General features: G+C 34.9%; 2 protein-coding genes across 2 annotated transcripts in view; one reads left to right on the forward strand and one right to left on the reverse strand.

The window, feature by feature from the left end:
* The window catches only part of LOC113396032 (uncharacterized), a 28,669-nt gene extending 21,556 nt beyond the window's left edge, over nt 1-7,113 (forward strand). Inside the window, exon 3 of the mRNA XM_064218716.1 lies at nt 6,921-7,113. Coding sequence (XP_064074786.1) covers nt 6,921-7,113 — 193 coding nt within the window. The remainder of the gene's footprint in view (nt 1-6,920) is intronic.
* Nucleotides 1-16,176, reverse strand: part of LOC113396031 (alpha-2Db adrenergic receptor) — a 467,800-nt gene that overhangs the window by 76,724 nt on the left and 374,900 nt on the right. The window lies entirely within an intron of this gene.

A 16,176-nucleotide genomic window follows, 5' to 3' on the forward strand; every position in this document is an offset into this window, starting at 1 on the left:
GAGACGTAGCCTGTGATACATTCGTCATTTCATATAAAACAGATGATACCGATGGCTTAGTGGTTGCAACGCATGAATGACTGCGGATTCAAACTATGCAAGTAATTGAATTTCCTGCGCTTAATTCAAAAACAAAATATGCTTTCTTCCAGTTCGTATATGTTCGGATTGTTGGTTTTATCAAGAAAAATTGACATCGGTAAAGATACTGCGACCCAACTACTGATCCATCTTAGTTCAGTATAATATACTATTGTTATATTGTATTTTATTATTAATTAAGACGTGTTCAAGAAATTACTAACAGTATTTAAAACGGGATATTTACGAGACTCAGTGAACAAGACATTCGTAGATAATGTCGAAATATCGAGCTCCATTAAATAAAAAATAAAAAACATGGTAAATATCCCGTTTTAAATACTGTTAGTAATAAAAATAACCATGTTAATTTAAAATCTTATAGTGTTCAAGAAATGTTTGTAATGTACTGTAACAGATCTGTTAGCAAATCGCCTAGCAATTAAAATAATAACATTGATAATCACGATTATTAATCTTAATTCCTTTTTCGAGTTTCGGCTTTAATGTGTTCCTGCAATCCCGTAACCCGTAATCTTCGCTATTGAAGTTTAGGCAACCACTTATCACAAGGCTCACCTCGTTTGAGGAGATTCGTGGGTTATTTTATGTGCTCCACTGCGAGTTATATATATTTATTCTTTATTGCACACCAATATTTTTTGGTAAATTTGATATTTGGAATAACAAAATTTGAAATAGATGCAACAGGCGGCTTAATCACTAAAGCAGCGATCTCTTCCACGCAACCTATGAGCAGAGGACTGGTTGTAAAATACACGTTTGACGGGGTAAGATCATATATTATAAATTGTGTATAGTATATATTACTGAATACACAATACATATACAACTATAAAAATCAATACGTAAATATATAATTATGGATTAGTAAATACATAAGGCTCAAGACTCAATAACTTTTTCCCACAGGCACGCTATATTTAAAGTACTGGTATTCTTTCCAAGGTTTGAATCTGATGTCTTCAATTATAATCCAGGTACTTTTGTCCGCTGACCCATATTAGTTGATAATAAGTACTGACAGCATAATTATTCCGAGTTTCGCACCTCGAGGTCAAATTCTAAGAATGAAACGGTAAGTAGTCGCGTCGAGTGTTCCTGTAAAGTTGAAACTTGGAGCGTTCTCTACATGTGAAGTGTCACAGCGGCAGTCGAATGTAGCTTTATAATGGGGGTTAAAAGCTCGAGGTTGTCATTAGTCTCGCAGCGTTAGATGTAGCGTTCCGCTTGCTGAGCTAAGTGGCGTATTTAAAATATATTCATGTATATATAACCTTATTTCAAGCTCTGCATATAATATATAACATATATTTTATGATACGGTCATTGCGGCTTATTGAAGTCTCGTTAGTAGGCGTTTTATAATTTTTTTTTTAACATTAGTGTCTTCAATTTTTATATCGTTGGCCCGTAGCTTTTAAATGTCTACGTGTTAATTACCCCTTTAGGATAATTTTACGATTCGTAAGCAATACGAAACGTTTTCGAATGTTCATTTTATAAGGCTTTCTAGTCGTTGATTAGATAGACCCTAGTTGAAAATGTTGTATAACAAAGTTAATTTTTTTTTCACATTACGGTTTATTTATTTTATCAAAAACCTTCTTAATATTTTTGATCTCTAGTAATATTTGTGAATATAATAAAATACGAGCAACGCTCGAGTGAACTTCAAGAAAATTTTAGTCGAAATGAAATTCAAACCACTGTTTACTGCTAGAAAAGTTTACCAAAAGATTTCGCAGTTTATTTGGAACGCTTTTACGACATATCAGATCTGAAAATTCGATGCGATATTTAAATATTTAGGTACGAACATATACAGTGTTATTATTTTACGAGAGGGTTTCTAAATCCGAGTATGAAATGAAAACAAATTATAACATACTAGGGGTCGCCCTCGACTTTGCTAGAATTTTAGGCGTTGATCGACAGGTTTTAGATTTAAAAATTAGATTGCTTCTATTATAAGGCTTGCTTGATAACTTCATCAAATTTGGTTCAATATTTTGTCCTCAGAGTAACAGACAGACAGACAGATAGAGTTTCTTTCGCTTTCATACATAATATTACTATAGACTAAAATTGATACATGTTACACTTGATAAACCTTTTAATTTTGAATCGCATTTTTTGAAGACTTTACGAAACGTGAAAAGTTAAACAACCATGATTGCAGTCGACTGTTTTATCACTATGATGATATTTATACTAGACGTCCATCAGATAAGACACTTGAAACTTTACCGTAATAGTGCATCTGTGCTTAAATATTTGTGTTTAACGTGAGGAATTTACGCATGTGTCTGGTGAAACTCTGACGTCGAGGAAACGTATCTGTACAGCAGTGGTATGTTTACAACTAGCACCTAGCCCATCTGGGTAGGTACCACCTAGTCATCATATATTCTACCGCCAAGCAGCAGTACTTAGTACTGTTGTGTTCCCGTTTGAAGGGCGAGCGAGACAATGTAACTACAGGCACAAGGGACATAATATCTTAGTTCCTAAGATTGGTGGCGCATTTGTGATATAAGGAATGATTAATATTTCTTACTGCGCTGGTATCTATGGGCAATGATGACCACAGGTATCCCATTTACCCTTCCCCCTACCCATATCATAAAAAAGATGTAACGTTACCTACTTAAATCATAGATAACATTATAAGTATTAAAATTATATTATTTATTTATTACGTAACGTAACTCTCAACTCAACTCAACTGATCTTCATGAAACATTGCACAGGTATAAAAAATACATAGGATGTCTACCACCTGACTTCACGCACGGGCGACGCTGCGGGTGGAAGCTAGTAAAGAATATAACAATTTATTTACACAAAAAAATAGTTATTATGATATTATGTAATTATATTGACCTATTATTCTGACAGCCGTGATGGCCTAGTGGTGAACGCGAGTGTAGAACGTGTGCATCTTAACCGATGATTGCGAGTTCAAACCCAGGCAGGCACCACTGAATTTTCCATGTGCTTAATTTGTGTTTATAATTCATCTCGTGCTCGGCGGTGAAGGAAAACATCGTGAGAAAACTTTCACGTGTCCAATTTCAACGAAATTCTGTGACATGTGTATCCACCAACCCGCATTGGAGTAGCGTGATGGAATATGCTCCAAAACTTCTCCTTAAAGGGAGAGGAGGGATTTTAAATCGGAACACAGCACTTTCAGGTAAAGCTGTTTGAAGTTATGTGATGAGTGATACCTACCCAGTCGGGTGTTTGAACAAAGGCTTACCACCACTGGACAATGTATAAAAGGTACATTTTAAATAAATATACTGAAAATCCTCCTTATATTTCAATAGATGTGTTAATTTTCCATTAAAATATACAAGACAATGAATAATGGTGTCCATATTTGTGTATTCATTTCAAAGGAGATTCTTATGAATACCAAAGTCACCTCATAACTCGCTCAAACTAGAATTTACCAGACAATACGGGTTACGTGTGGTTCAGTTCATGAGAGTCATAAACAGATGGAATAAAATTCATACAAAAACATTCAGTATAAAGTAATATACTTTTTATAATGTTTTTGTTTTAATGAAGCAGTTACTGTTTAAATTTATTTTCGACCGTGGTTTTTTTAGGCGGCTTACAGTAGAGCGAACTTGCAGAAAACGTTACGAACGGAAAAGGCGTTATGCTACCACCGATTCGGAATATAGATTCTACCGAGAAGAACTGAAAAGAAACTCACTAATACATACAGCCTGTCGAACAGCTTCAAATCAAAATATACTTTATTCAAGTAGGATTATACAAGCATTTTTGAATCGTCATTTAACAAACTACATATATTAAGTCAAGCTGCCACCGGTTCGGAATGTAGATTCTAACGAGAAGAACCGGCAATAAACTCAGTTGTTATTCTTTTTCAACATCTAAAAATACAGTCATGTTAGTTAAATAAAATTATATATGTATGTAATATATCCTGCCTGGAAGTCAACAAGCATTAACTCCACGCTTTTTTATCATCTATATAATCTTGTATCGAATAATATGCCTTCTTTACGAATGTATTTTTTACAAATGATATTATTTTTTTACAATTTATGAAACGGCAAAGTTAAAAATGTCTGCGGAATTTTATCATAGAAACGGATACTTTGCCCAAAGAAGGATTTATTGACTTTGCGGAGTCGGAAGCTTGGCGTTATAAGCTTATCCTTACTTCTTGTGCACACATAAATTATTTATCACTGATTTTATCAAAGTGATCAATGTTCATTTGAATATACATAATATTGTTGTAAATATAAATTATGACGCAACAGGGAGTATTTCCCTACTTTGTTAAAAACATCCCGAAGGGAGTCTCTAGCTCCAAGATTATAAATAAACCGGATTGCTCTCTTTTGTAAAATAAAAACAGATTCAATATCGTTGTCTTCATCACATAGTACAGTCGAAATGACAAAAAAAATTGTAATAAATTCTTAAAAGTTGTTTGTTGTTCCCGCTGTTTCTTGTAACTTAAGTAAGTAGGTATCGGAAGAAATCAATTCCTTAGTTCGGATGGAACTTTATTCGTTTAACTTTTTACAAACACGCGGACCGGAAGTTCCTTTAATGTAACGATTTTCCTAACTCTTTTATTTTATAAAATAGTGACTGACTTCGAAACAAAATAAAATGGAACCAGCATACGTTTTGGAAGAAGCTAAATTCTAATAATATACGAAAATGTAAGTTTGTTTGTTTGATGCGCTTTAACGTCTAAATAAACTCTAGTCGTTATGAAGTTTTACTTACTGTTACGTATGTAGTTACACTGACTCACTCACCTTTCAAACTGGAAAACATCAATAAGTACTCCTGTTTAGCAATAGGATCTGATGAATGGGTGGTTCCTACCCAGACTGGGCTTGCACAAAGTACCACCAAGTCAACATATACTAATAGATTCATAAATTCAAATAATTTGTGAAAAATACATTAATAAATATAAATATATATATATATATATTGTTCAATAGAGGATTACATAGTTTATAGAAAGGCGTGTTATAAACATATATGTAATTGCATTTGGCTAACATAACTTTATAACTTTGTATGTTAATTTAAATGTTGAAAAAGAGTAACTACTGAGTTTCTTTCGGTGCCGATTCTTCTCGGTCGAATCTACATTCCGAATTCAAAAGAGCTTGTAAAAGTCTAATCGAATAAAGTATATTCTGATTTTGATTTTGCTTAAACTATCCAAAACAAATATACATTTGTTTTAAGCGTATTTATTACCTTTATTTATCTAGAAAATTATTCACTTGTAAAGTGAAATTGTAAACTTATGTATAATTATATAATGAATCATCGGATAGGATAGGTTTAACGGGACCCCGGGGTGCCATAGTGAATGCTAACGCGATACTTTTGGGTTCCGTGCTAGGTAACGTGAAACTTAAATATGATATTCTTTTAGGAAGAATAATTTACGTTCATCGACATTATTGTTTTATTTCATATAGGCAGACAGACTGACCATAGACATTGGTACTATAAGAAATATAATAATAATAATAATAAATATCGGACAATATCACATAAATCACTCTGATCCCAATGTAAGTAGCTAAAGCATTTGTGTTGTGGAAAATCAGAAGTAACGACGGTACCACATACACCCAGACCCAAGACAATATAGAAAACTAATGAACTTTTTCTACATCGACTCGGCCGGGAATCGAATCCGGAGTGGTGTACCCATGAAAACCGGTGTAAACACTACTCGACCACGGAGGTCGTCAAACACATTAATCAGTCCTCATAGCAACACTCCACCACCAACTTGTGATGTTACGTCCCTTGTGCTTGGAGTTACACTAGCTCACTCACTATTCAAACCAACACAACAATACCAAGGTAGAATATATGATGAGTGGGTGGTACCTACCCAGACGGGCTTGCACAAAGCCCTACCACCAAGTATTGTGGTAGGGCTTTGACAATTTGGTTCAAAATCGATAACTGTGACGTATTTGCCATTTGTTTACGCAAATTATTATGGATAAAAGTCATCAAGCAAAAGCGCGTAATGTATTCTAAGCAACTTATAAAAACGGTAAAAATATAAACGAAATTTGATAATACAGATTATAGTTATCTACAGATAAAAAAGGAAAGCAAAATGACATAAAAAGTGGCGAAAAAATTCAAGCTCCACTTCAATGCCTCACAATATACGACACCAATTTCATTTTCCCTCCTTATTGGAAATATACTTATAAAATATCGGATGGAACAATATTGAGCCTATTATGTATACATCTTGTCTACTCAAAGCGAATATATCCGATATATTTTTTTGGGAATATTTACGTGAATGTGGTAAAGGATGAAATTATAATGCCGAATTGAAATAGCTCAGAATTCGCACGTTTATAAATTATGTATGAAAATCAACGAATGCTAATTCTACAATTTTTATATGCTTATTTTTTAACTTCAATGCTATTATATAGAGTTACTTAACCATTTCAGACCATAGAATGTCGTACTACAAAAGATCTAAAACAAAAGAGCCAACTTTATTATCTTGGTGTGCGTGACAGCCACGCTTGACACTAGCCAAATGTCATACTACGTTACTAGTGTGCGTGTACTTTGTAGCCAACTGTTGGCCACTATTTTTTAGCACGTTCACACGTTCGAGCTTTATAAGTTTTGATCTATATATATAAATAAGCAATTGAGTACATAAGAGGAAGTTTGAAAGTGCCTGCGATAGCCGAGAAGTTATGTGGAAGCCGGCAGTCATGGTATGGGCATGTTATGCCAAGGAATGAGGACCATATTGTGAGGAAGGTCTTGAGCATGGACGTGGATGAATATAGAGGTAGGGGACGACCAAAGAAATTATGGATGGATTGTGTGAAAGACGATATGGCTGGAAAGAATATTACTTGTGTGATGACGTCAGACAGCGCAGTATGGGAGAAGAAGACTTGCTGCGCCGACGCCGCGCTGAGCTAAGCAAAGGTTTCAGATAATATTATACACACTCTCAATGCTATTCGTTATTGTAACATCATGTTCGTTCGTCTGATTAGGTTCCACCCATTCATCAAAAGTCAACTCCCAGACACAGGACTGTTACTGAAACATTCTCAAAAACAACCAAGCTACGTTTCTTAAACGACTTTTTATGTTACACGAGAACTTCGTCATTTTTGAGTCTATTTGAAAATTTCTTTGTCTGTTTGTGAGTGTATACTTCCCGGTTGGTTTTATTTAAATTTCAATTAAAAATACCACAACTCAGGGTGAAAAAATACAGAATAAAATTTTAATCTCAAATATTTTCTTGTTCAATCGTTCAATAATTAGAGAAAATGTTCCTAATGCTTTGATTAGTAGGGCAAAAAGATTAATTTAAAGTATAACACCTAGCCCTAGTGCCTCCACCGGTGACAGGGCTGGGTGACGTTTTTTGCCCAGAGGATCAGAAAAGCGATTCAACGGGGAAATGGTGCCAGCATTCTTGCCACCATTCCAGACGGTCAAGATTTATACAGAAACTATTTTTAATTCATATTTGTATATATTTGATTTTATGTTAATAATTCTTATGTAAATAAAAGAGTACCCGTTTTAATTCGATAAAATAATATTAGTATGTCATGTTTGATAAGTACGCCAGAAGGCTTTGTTAGAGTACTTAAACAAGGTTAAGAATTCAATAGAGTTTTTATACAATACACTAACTACAATAATTTTTTTATTATTGGCCTGTAATTTTCTAAGCTACTTGACTAACAGAGTAGCCGCCATTTTTCTATAATAAATATGTATAAATATACCAACTAACCTATATATAATTAAATTAACAAGTTTTATATACGAACCTTATAAATAGAAAATATTTAAAATGAAATATCCTCTTAAAAAGCACCTTTGCAAGTGTTTGCTGAAAAATTCTCTTCTCGTATATTTTTCGAGCTATATTTTATAAAACATACATTTAAAATTTATAACGCGAGTGTCTGGAGACTGTAGCCTATATTTTGAAGAATATTTATATTAATAGGATTACTTTGTGGCTGAGCTTTGTGCAAGCCCGCCTGGGTGCCAAATTCAAACACCAAACATGAATACTTAATGTCTTGTTATCTGGTTTAGTGAGTATGTCAGTCAACTACAGGCTAAATGGACATAACATTATAGTTTTCAAGGTTGGTAGTCCTTTGACGACGTGAAGAATGTCGAGTTCTCATGTTGTCTATGCTATTTGCTGATCTTTTTTAAGGAGAATTTATTTGACAGCTGTTTCGGTTGGAAGGGTAATTGGCACTACACTTGGACATAATTTATTAGCTTTCGAGGTAAGTGGTGCATCAATGATGTAAGGAATACTTGATATTTCTTACAATCGTGGTAATGTTTATGGACTGTGCTGTTAATTTATTAGTCAGTCTTCCAATATATATATATGAGATCGGTAGGCGGTCGAGCAAATATGTCACTTGATGGTAAGTGGTCACTACCGCCCATAGACAATGGCGCTGTAAGAAATATTAACCATTCCTTACATCACCAATGCGCCACCAACCTCGGGAACTAAGATATTATGTTCCTTGTGCCTGTAGTTACACTGGCTTACTCACCCTTCAAACCGGAACACAACAATACTGAGTACTCTTGTTTGGCGGTAGAATATCTGATGAGTGGGCGGTACCTACCCAGACGGGCTTGCACAAAGCCCTACCACCGAGTAAATTATTTCTTAATAAAATTAATTATTTTTTTTACAAATTGCCTTTCGCTGGAAGATCTTGAAATTAAAATATCTACTATCTCACCTCTTTCCTAGATAGATGACAGGAGGTCCTGGTCTCGTGTATGCAAGCATCCTGTTGTTTTAAGAAGAATATATCAAAAAGCCGAGATGGCCCAGTGGTTAGAACGCGTGCATCTTAACCGATGATTTCGGGTTCAAACCCAGGCAGGCACCACTGAATTTCATGTGCTTAATTTGTGTTTATAATTCATCTCGTGCTCGGCGGTGAAGGAAAACATCGTGATGAAACCTGCATGTGTCTAATTTCAATGAAATTCTGCCACATGTGTATTCCACCAACCCGCATTGGAGCAGCGTGGTGGAATATGCTCCATACCTTCTCCTCAACGGGAGAGGAGGCCTTAACCCAGCAGTGGGAAATTTACAGGCTGTTTATGTTATGTTATGTTATGTATTAAACAGTCAATTAGTTCGACTTTTGTATTTATGATTTTTATTATTATGTACGTAGCAATTATTATTAACATAAAGGCCTTAATTATATAAAAGAAAAAATAAAAATAGTAACGGTACAACCATGGCCGCGTGGATTTGTGGTAAAGATGCTGGCAACATATCATATACTCTATTTATAAATATACACACAGATATTACCATACATAAAAAAAGCAAAGTTCGAAATCAAATATTAATATGAAGGCAATATTGTTTAAACATTAAATAAAAGTTAGGCATGGGTTGCGGTATTACAGAAAGAGCAAAACCACCGCATCATCACTGAGCCACAGGTGGGCAGTTTGGCCTTTGTCCAACCAGACCGTAGGCTAACTACTGTTTCATAATATAACTTAAACAAAACTTTGTATATAGTTTTAAAGGGGAACAACAAAGGCATCAAGAATACACCGGTGTTTTGAACTTATAAAAGAATATTCTTATATACAAGTCTCGCATGTAATAATATCATTAATGGCAAAATTCAGTGGATTTTTTTGGAGTTTTAAGGCGTTCTTAAGCTACAACATATAAATTTGAAAGTAATAGTTAGATAACCTTATAGAAGAAATTCATTTACATATCAAATAATGTATGCGAAAACGCTATGAACTGCCATGGCACTTGTCAATTTTGCTATATGATATTGAGGCGTTTGTTTAGCGGTAAGGCATTGATTGACCCGTGATGGACTATTGCGTCCAAGACGTGAATCTTAATCGACGTTTTTAATTTCAAACCCGATGCAAGCACTACTTAATTTATGTGCTTAATTTGTGTTTATAATTAATCTCCTACTACAGGGATGAAGATCGTAAGAAAACCTGCACATGGCGGATGAGAATCTGCATGTGTATCCACCAAACCGAATTAAATCAGGGCAGTGGAGTGATTCCAAAATTCAGAAAAGGAGAGGAGGCTTTTGCCTAACAGTGGGACCTTAACATGTTGTTACTTTACGTTTGATTTTTTTTGTTATAGATTGGGGGACGAGCAAATGGGCCTGATGTTAAGTGGACACCGCCCATATTTGCTATTCCTTACATCGCCAATGTGCCACCAACCTTGGGAACTAAGACGTTACATCCCTTGTGTCTGTAGTTACACTGGCTCACTCACCCATCAAACCGGAATACAACATTACTTGGTACTGCTGTTTGGTGGTAGAAAATCTGATGAGTACGTAGTACCTACCCAGACGGGCTTGCACAAAGATTTTAATTCCTTTAATTTCCTTGTTTCGTCTTGATAGGCACTATTAATTTATCTTGCTGTTGATAACAATTGATCATTATCGATCATGTTACGAGTTCTTACAATCCACGCAATTAAAAACTCAAAATATATAAAATAAAAATAGACATAAACGTTAATAGTGATCTCTTCCAGTCGACCTTTTGGGCGAAGGACTTGTAGTTGGAGTTGCGTTACAAGAAACCTTATGATCATGTATTGTATACAATAATCAAAATAAATACAGCATTATAAATTTAACTGTATCATTACATAGCTTAAAACAAAGTCGCTTACGGCTACCTGTCCATATGTATGCTTATATCTTTAAAATTACACAACGGATTTTGATGCGGTTGCTTTTAATAGATAGATTGATTCAAGGGGAAGGTTTATATGTATAATACATGCTCAATATAGTAGAGAAACACTGATAATTTTTGAAGTGATGTAAATAAACACATTTCTTGCGCTTACATTGCAACCGTTGGCTGAACTCTACGAGATGGATCAAAATAATGTGCTACATTATTATACATCTTAAAAAGGTATTCAAAAACGTCCATGATGGTGTATGTCTATCTCTTAGGAATAGCCCACAGCAACCATTTTTATCGTTTAATTTTTACGAGAAATAATGGCTTATTTTCGAAGCGATTTAAGCAATACAGCATTAATCCTTATCTATAAGTACATTGTACATTTAATATAGATCAATATGGGCCTTTACAGCATGTAATTTAAATGAATATTTTCGAAGATATTACAGATTTAAAACGCAGGGACATTGCGGTTGGTATTGTCTAATGACTGAAAAACTGTGAACGTTGTAAGACATTCTGTAGTATATTTAGTATCAGCTTGTAAATATATAAAATAATTAATATAATATTCATGCAAATATATACATCTTTGACTTGATTTTTGAATACCATATAATATATAAGATTTTAAATTAACATGGATCGAGTTTCGAGTGTAAATGAAACAAATAGTAGGGGTGAAAGTGACAGTGGTAGTGGTGACCAGTGTTTACGCAGCAAACGTACGAGAGAGGAGGTAGTCCGATATGGACACTTCTAATGCCGTCAACGTCTACCCGCAAACGTCAGTCTCGTGAACAAGACATTCGTAGATAACGTCGAAATATCGAGCTCCATCAAATAAAAATAAAAAACATGGTAAATATCCCGTTTAAAATACTGTCCATATAATATGTTTGCTAAATACAATTGACTAACCATATAATAATATCATTGCGATGTAATGTATAAAAAAGTTATTGAATGTCTGGTACTTCTATTTGGAACCTACATTCCGAACCGACGTTTGGCTATACATTCAATCGAATCTTAGTCAGATGTCGATTCAAAAGTGCTTGTAAGAGCCTACTTGTATAAAGTATATTTTGATGTGATTTTAATGTCGATGTTAGTATTTTATTGATACTTTAGAAACGGTTTCGGGATATATAAAGGAATATTCTTTTCGATACAATATTCTTTGTAAAGACATTAATTATATGATATATAAAAATTTAAATTAGTGTCGGTTAATAATAATAATATAAATAATAGTTAAGAGCCGAGATTGCTGAGGGGTTAGAACCCGTGCATCTTAATGATTGGGATGAATTTTCACGTGCTTAATTTCTGTTTATAATTCATCTCGTGCTCGGCGGTGACGGAAAAAATCGTGAGAAAACCGGCATGTGTCTAATTTCAACGTGTATCCACCAACCCGCATTGGAGCAGCGTGGTGGAATATGCTCCAAACCTTATCCTTAGAGGGAGAGGAGTCCTTAGCCCAACAGTGGCAAATTTGCAGGCTCTTAATGTTTGTTTGTTGGGGATAGTGTACGGCTCAAGTTTACCTGGGTGAAAGGACGCTGTGCAAACTCGTTTGGGTAGGTACTACCCACTCATCAGATATCCTATCGCAGTTTGGAGGGTGAGTGAACCAGTGTAACTACAGGCACAGGGAACATTGTCAAAGTCAAAGTCAAAAATCTTTATTCAATATAGACTTGCGTATTGGTAGTCAAAAATATACCACCGGTTTGGAAATAAACATCTGAAAAGAACCGATGAAAGAAACTCAGAAACATAACATCGTAATTCAAAAGGTCAGTGGCGCATTAGTGTTTTATGTTGGTTAATATTTCAAACGGCACCAATGTCTATAGGCGATGGTGACCATTCACCATAAGATGGCCATTTGCTTGTCCGCATAGATATTTCATAAAATCTTAAAACTATCTTTATTAAAAAATAACTTTTCCATTTTCATATATTTAAATTTAACTCAAATTATTGATTGCTCATAAATGTCAATTTGACATTACTGGTATAAGATTCAGGACTACGAGTCAGACTTCTATACTAAAATAGACTTTCAATTTGAAATAGTAAAAAAAAAAAAACTTTAATTGAGTGTCTTTAAGGTGAGCAACTTTCATTAGTTCATTTTTAAATAAGTAAATATTGTAGTGTTCTTAATATTTAGTTGCACGTTATTAAATATTACCTGTTCTCCGGTATTTGATGTTTACGGTTATTGCAACGCTTCTGCCATCCGTAGCGAGTTATATAGCCTTTCTCAATAAACTGGCTATCATTATTATTCATATCTGACTAGAAATACTATTTGAGATTAGAACGTTTAATATAACTTAATAATATAAACCAGTGGCTCCATAATGTCCGATGTTCGTAAATAATTGTTAATAGCATTTATCTTTTATTTATTCGAAGAAGGTTTAAATGAGGCTCAGCCGAATGATACCTTGTCAATATTGCAATAATAAAAAAAAAAAAACAAAGAACTATAAAAAGCGAATAATTTATTTTTAAATTTGACATGACGTGTGTGTATATTTTAGTTTGCACATCTTTTATGCTTTAAAACTTAAGGGGAAGATCTATAAGACCATGGTCAGACCTGCTGTTCTATATGGATCAGAGTGTTGGGCTATAAAAGGGATGACTGAAAGACAATTGCATGTGGCGGAGATGAGAATGCTGAGAGGAATGTGTGGTGTTACGCGAATGGATAGAGTAAGGAATGAGTACATAAGAGGAAGTTTGAAAGTGGCACCGGTAACCGAGAAGCTATGTGGAAACCGGCTGTCTTGGTATGGGCATGTTATGCGGAGGAATGAGGACCATGTTGTGAGAAAGGTTTTGAAAATGGATGTGGATGGATATAGAGGTAGGGGACGACCCAAGAAACGATGGATGGATTGTGTGAAGGACGATATGGTTAGAAAGAATGTTACTTGTGAGATGACGTCCGACAGAGAAGTATGGAAGAAGAAGACATGCTGCGCCGACCCCAAGTAAAATTGGGATAAGGGCAGGAGGATGATGATGATCTTTTATGCTTAGATATTCTTCGCGGTCGTTCTCTTAATTATTCAATTTTGATTTTAAAATCCTACGTTGCATTGGATGTGATATTTTTCCACCTCATTCGGTTTTCAGCTTCCCTTAGCGCAGGTGTTATTACGCCGCCAATGAGAGTCGTTACCTGGTCACACCGGTGGCAAGGTGTTCGACTGCGGAGTGTTTTAACTTACACTTTTATTTATTAGTTGGTAACACTGTCTAAGTCGCGCTATCTAAACTCCATTCTTTGTGTTATTCCATCAATTTTGAATGCCTTATTAGTGTTTGGGTTACCGTTAGATATCCAAGGGACACTGGTGGTAGATTAGTTCATTAATCCAGGACAGTTGTATCTTTTATTATTATTATTTTTTCCAATTTATATTATTCATCCATAAAATTTAAAAACATTGAAAAATTGAGCCGAGATGGCTCAGTTGTTAGAACGCGTGCATCTTAACCGATGATTTCGGGTTCAAGCCCAGGGTGGCACCACTGCATTTTCATGTGCTTAATTTGTGTTTAAAATTCATCTCGTGCTCGGCGGTGAAGGAAAACATCGTGAGGAAACCTGCATGTGTCTAATTTTAACGAAATTCTGCCACATGTGTATTCCACCAACCCACATTGGAGCAGCGTGGTGGAATATGCTCCAAACCTACTCCTCAAAGGGAGAGAAGGCCTTAGCCCAGCAGTGGGAAATTTACAGACTGCTAATGTAATCCATAAAATTAACTAATGTAATCCATAAAATTAACCATGAAACGTGAAAATTATCCAAACCTTTGGTGTAATACTCGTAGGTACTGTGGTCTACAGACCACTTCGGTTTGGCATCATACGGCTGGCACAATACAGTTACCATATCTCCTTTTAAAATTAAAATTAAATTCAAATCGGTAATCTTAATAAATATTAGCTTTAAATATATGTCGGTAAAATATGCAGTTGGTTTAGCTGTCACAGCTCGGGAAGACATTTTGGCATTTATCCAGACATATTGAATAATTTCTGCTCGAATTGATGCCATATTCAATTCCATTTAATTTTTTTATTATCTAATGCTAATACTGGAAACTGGAATGTATTTGACGGGCCACTGTGTTTTGAGAGTGTCAAGAAACGAAAAAAAGTGATAATGACATTTTTGACAGTAACATTGGGAATAGGGCGGTTTGACGTTTCTTCACTCTGACGCAACTTCAGGCTCTTTTGTTTAATGCATTTGCATCTCGCGTAAGTAAGACGTGCCTGGTGCAGCGTCGTTACTTTATTATAATATCGAAAGTGCTGATTGTATTACTGTTATATTGTAAAACCTTCAAACACGTGGTTTTAATTCTCCTCGCCCGCCTACGCACGATCGCTCGGCAGCCACAGATGGATACAGAAAATAATGATAATGGCAATGTCGTTATATCAAAGTGAAGACCGGTTTTAAGTCAAAATTAAAACGCATTTTAAGATGTTACTAAATATGTTCTATTTCACTTAAAAATGAATAATGGGTGAAACACGAAACTTCGCGTTAATTCAACAGATTTTTAGGAATTTCGAAACCTATGACAGAGTTTGCTTTGATTTTATTTTGTGTGTGTTTTTTATAAAGCCATAGTGCCACTTTCTGATCGGACAGTAACTTTAAATCGAAACAATTTAGTTAATTGCAATAAAATAATCTTCTTGAATCTTCTGCACATCTTCGGCTGGAGCTCTTCAAAATTTTCCATATACATATGTGCAGCAATCGTCCCATAATCACTGGGACAAAATCGACATACGCTATTAATATTCAGAAGAAGATTATTATTTTTTCGAATGTCAAATCAATTGACAGCACATGCAGAGTGTGATATGTCAGAATGTGATATGCGATATGGACCCTAATTATAATAAGGATATACGTATCAAGATAGCGTGTCACTGTAAGTCGGTTAAAGAGTACTTTTTAGAAAAAAACGCCCGGATTTAGACTCGGGTTCCTTCACAGGACACTTATTATTGTAAAATCAGCATTGTAAATCTGTTTATTTGAAAAGAGCAACTATGCGAGTTTCTTGCCGTTTCTTCTCGCTGGAGGCTGCTTTCCGAAACGGTGGATTTTAATATCGACGATTCAAAAACGCTTCATTGTGAAGTTTACTTGAATAAAATTGATTTGATTTGATGAACAATTCAAGAAGA

The sequence above is a fragment of the Vanessa tameamea genome, chromosome 24 (assembly GCF_037043105.1).
Source record: "Vanessa tameamea isolate UH-Manoa-2023 chromosome 24, ilVanTame1 primary haplotype, whole genome shotgun sequence".
NCBI classification, from domain to species: domain Eukaryota; kingdom Metazoa; phylum Arthropoda; class Insecta; order Lepidoptera; family Nymphalidae; genus Vanessa; species Vanessa tameamea.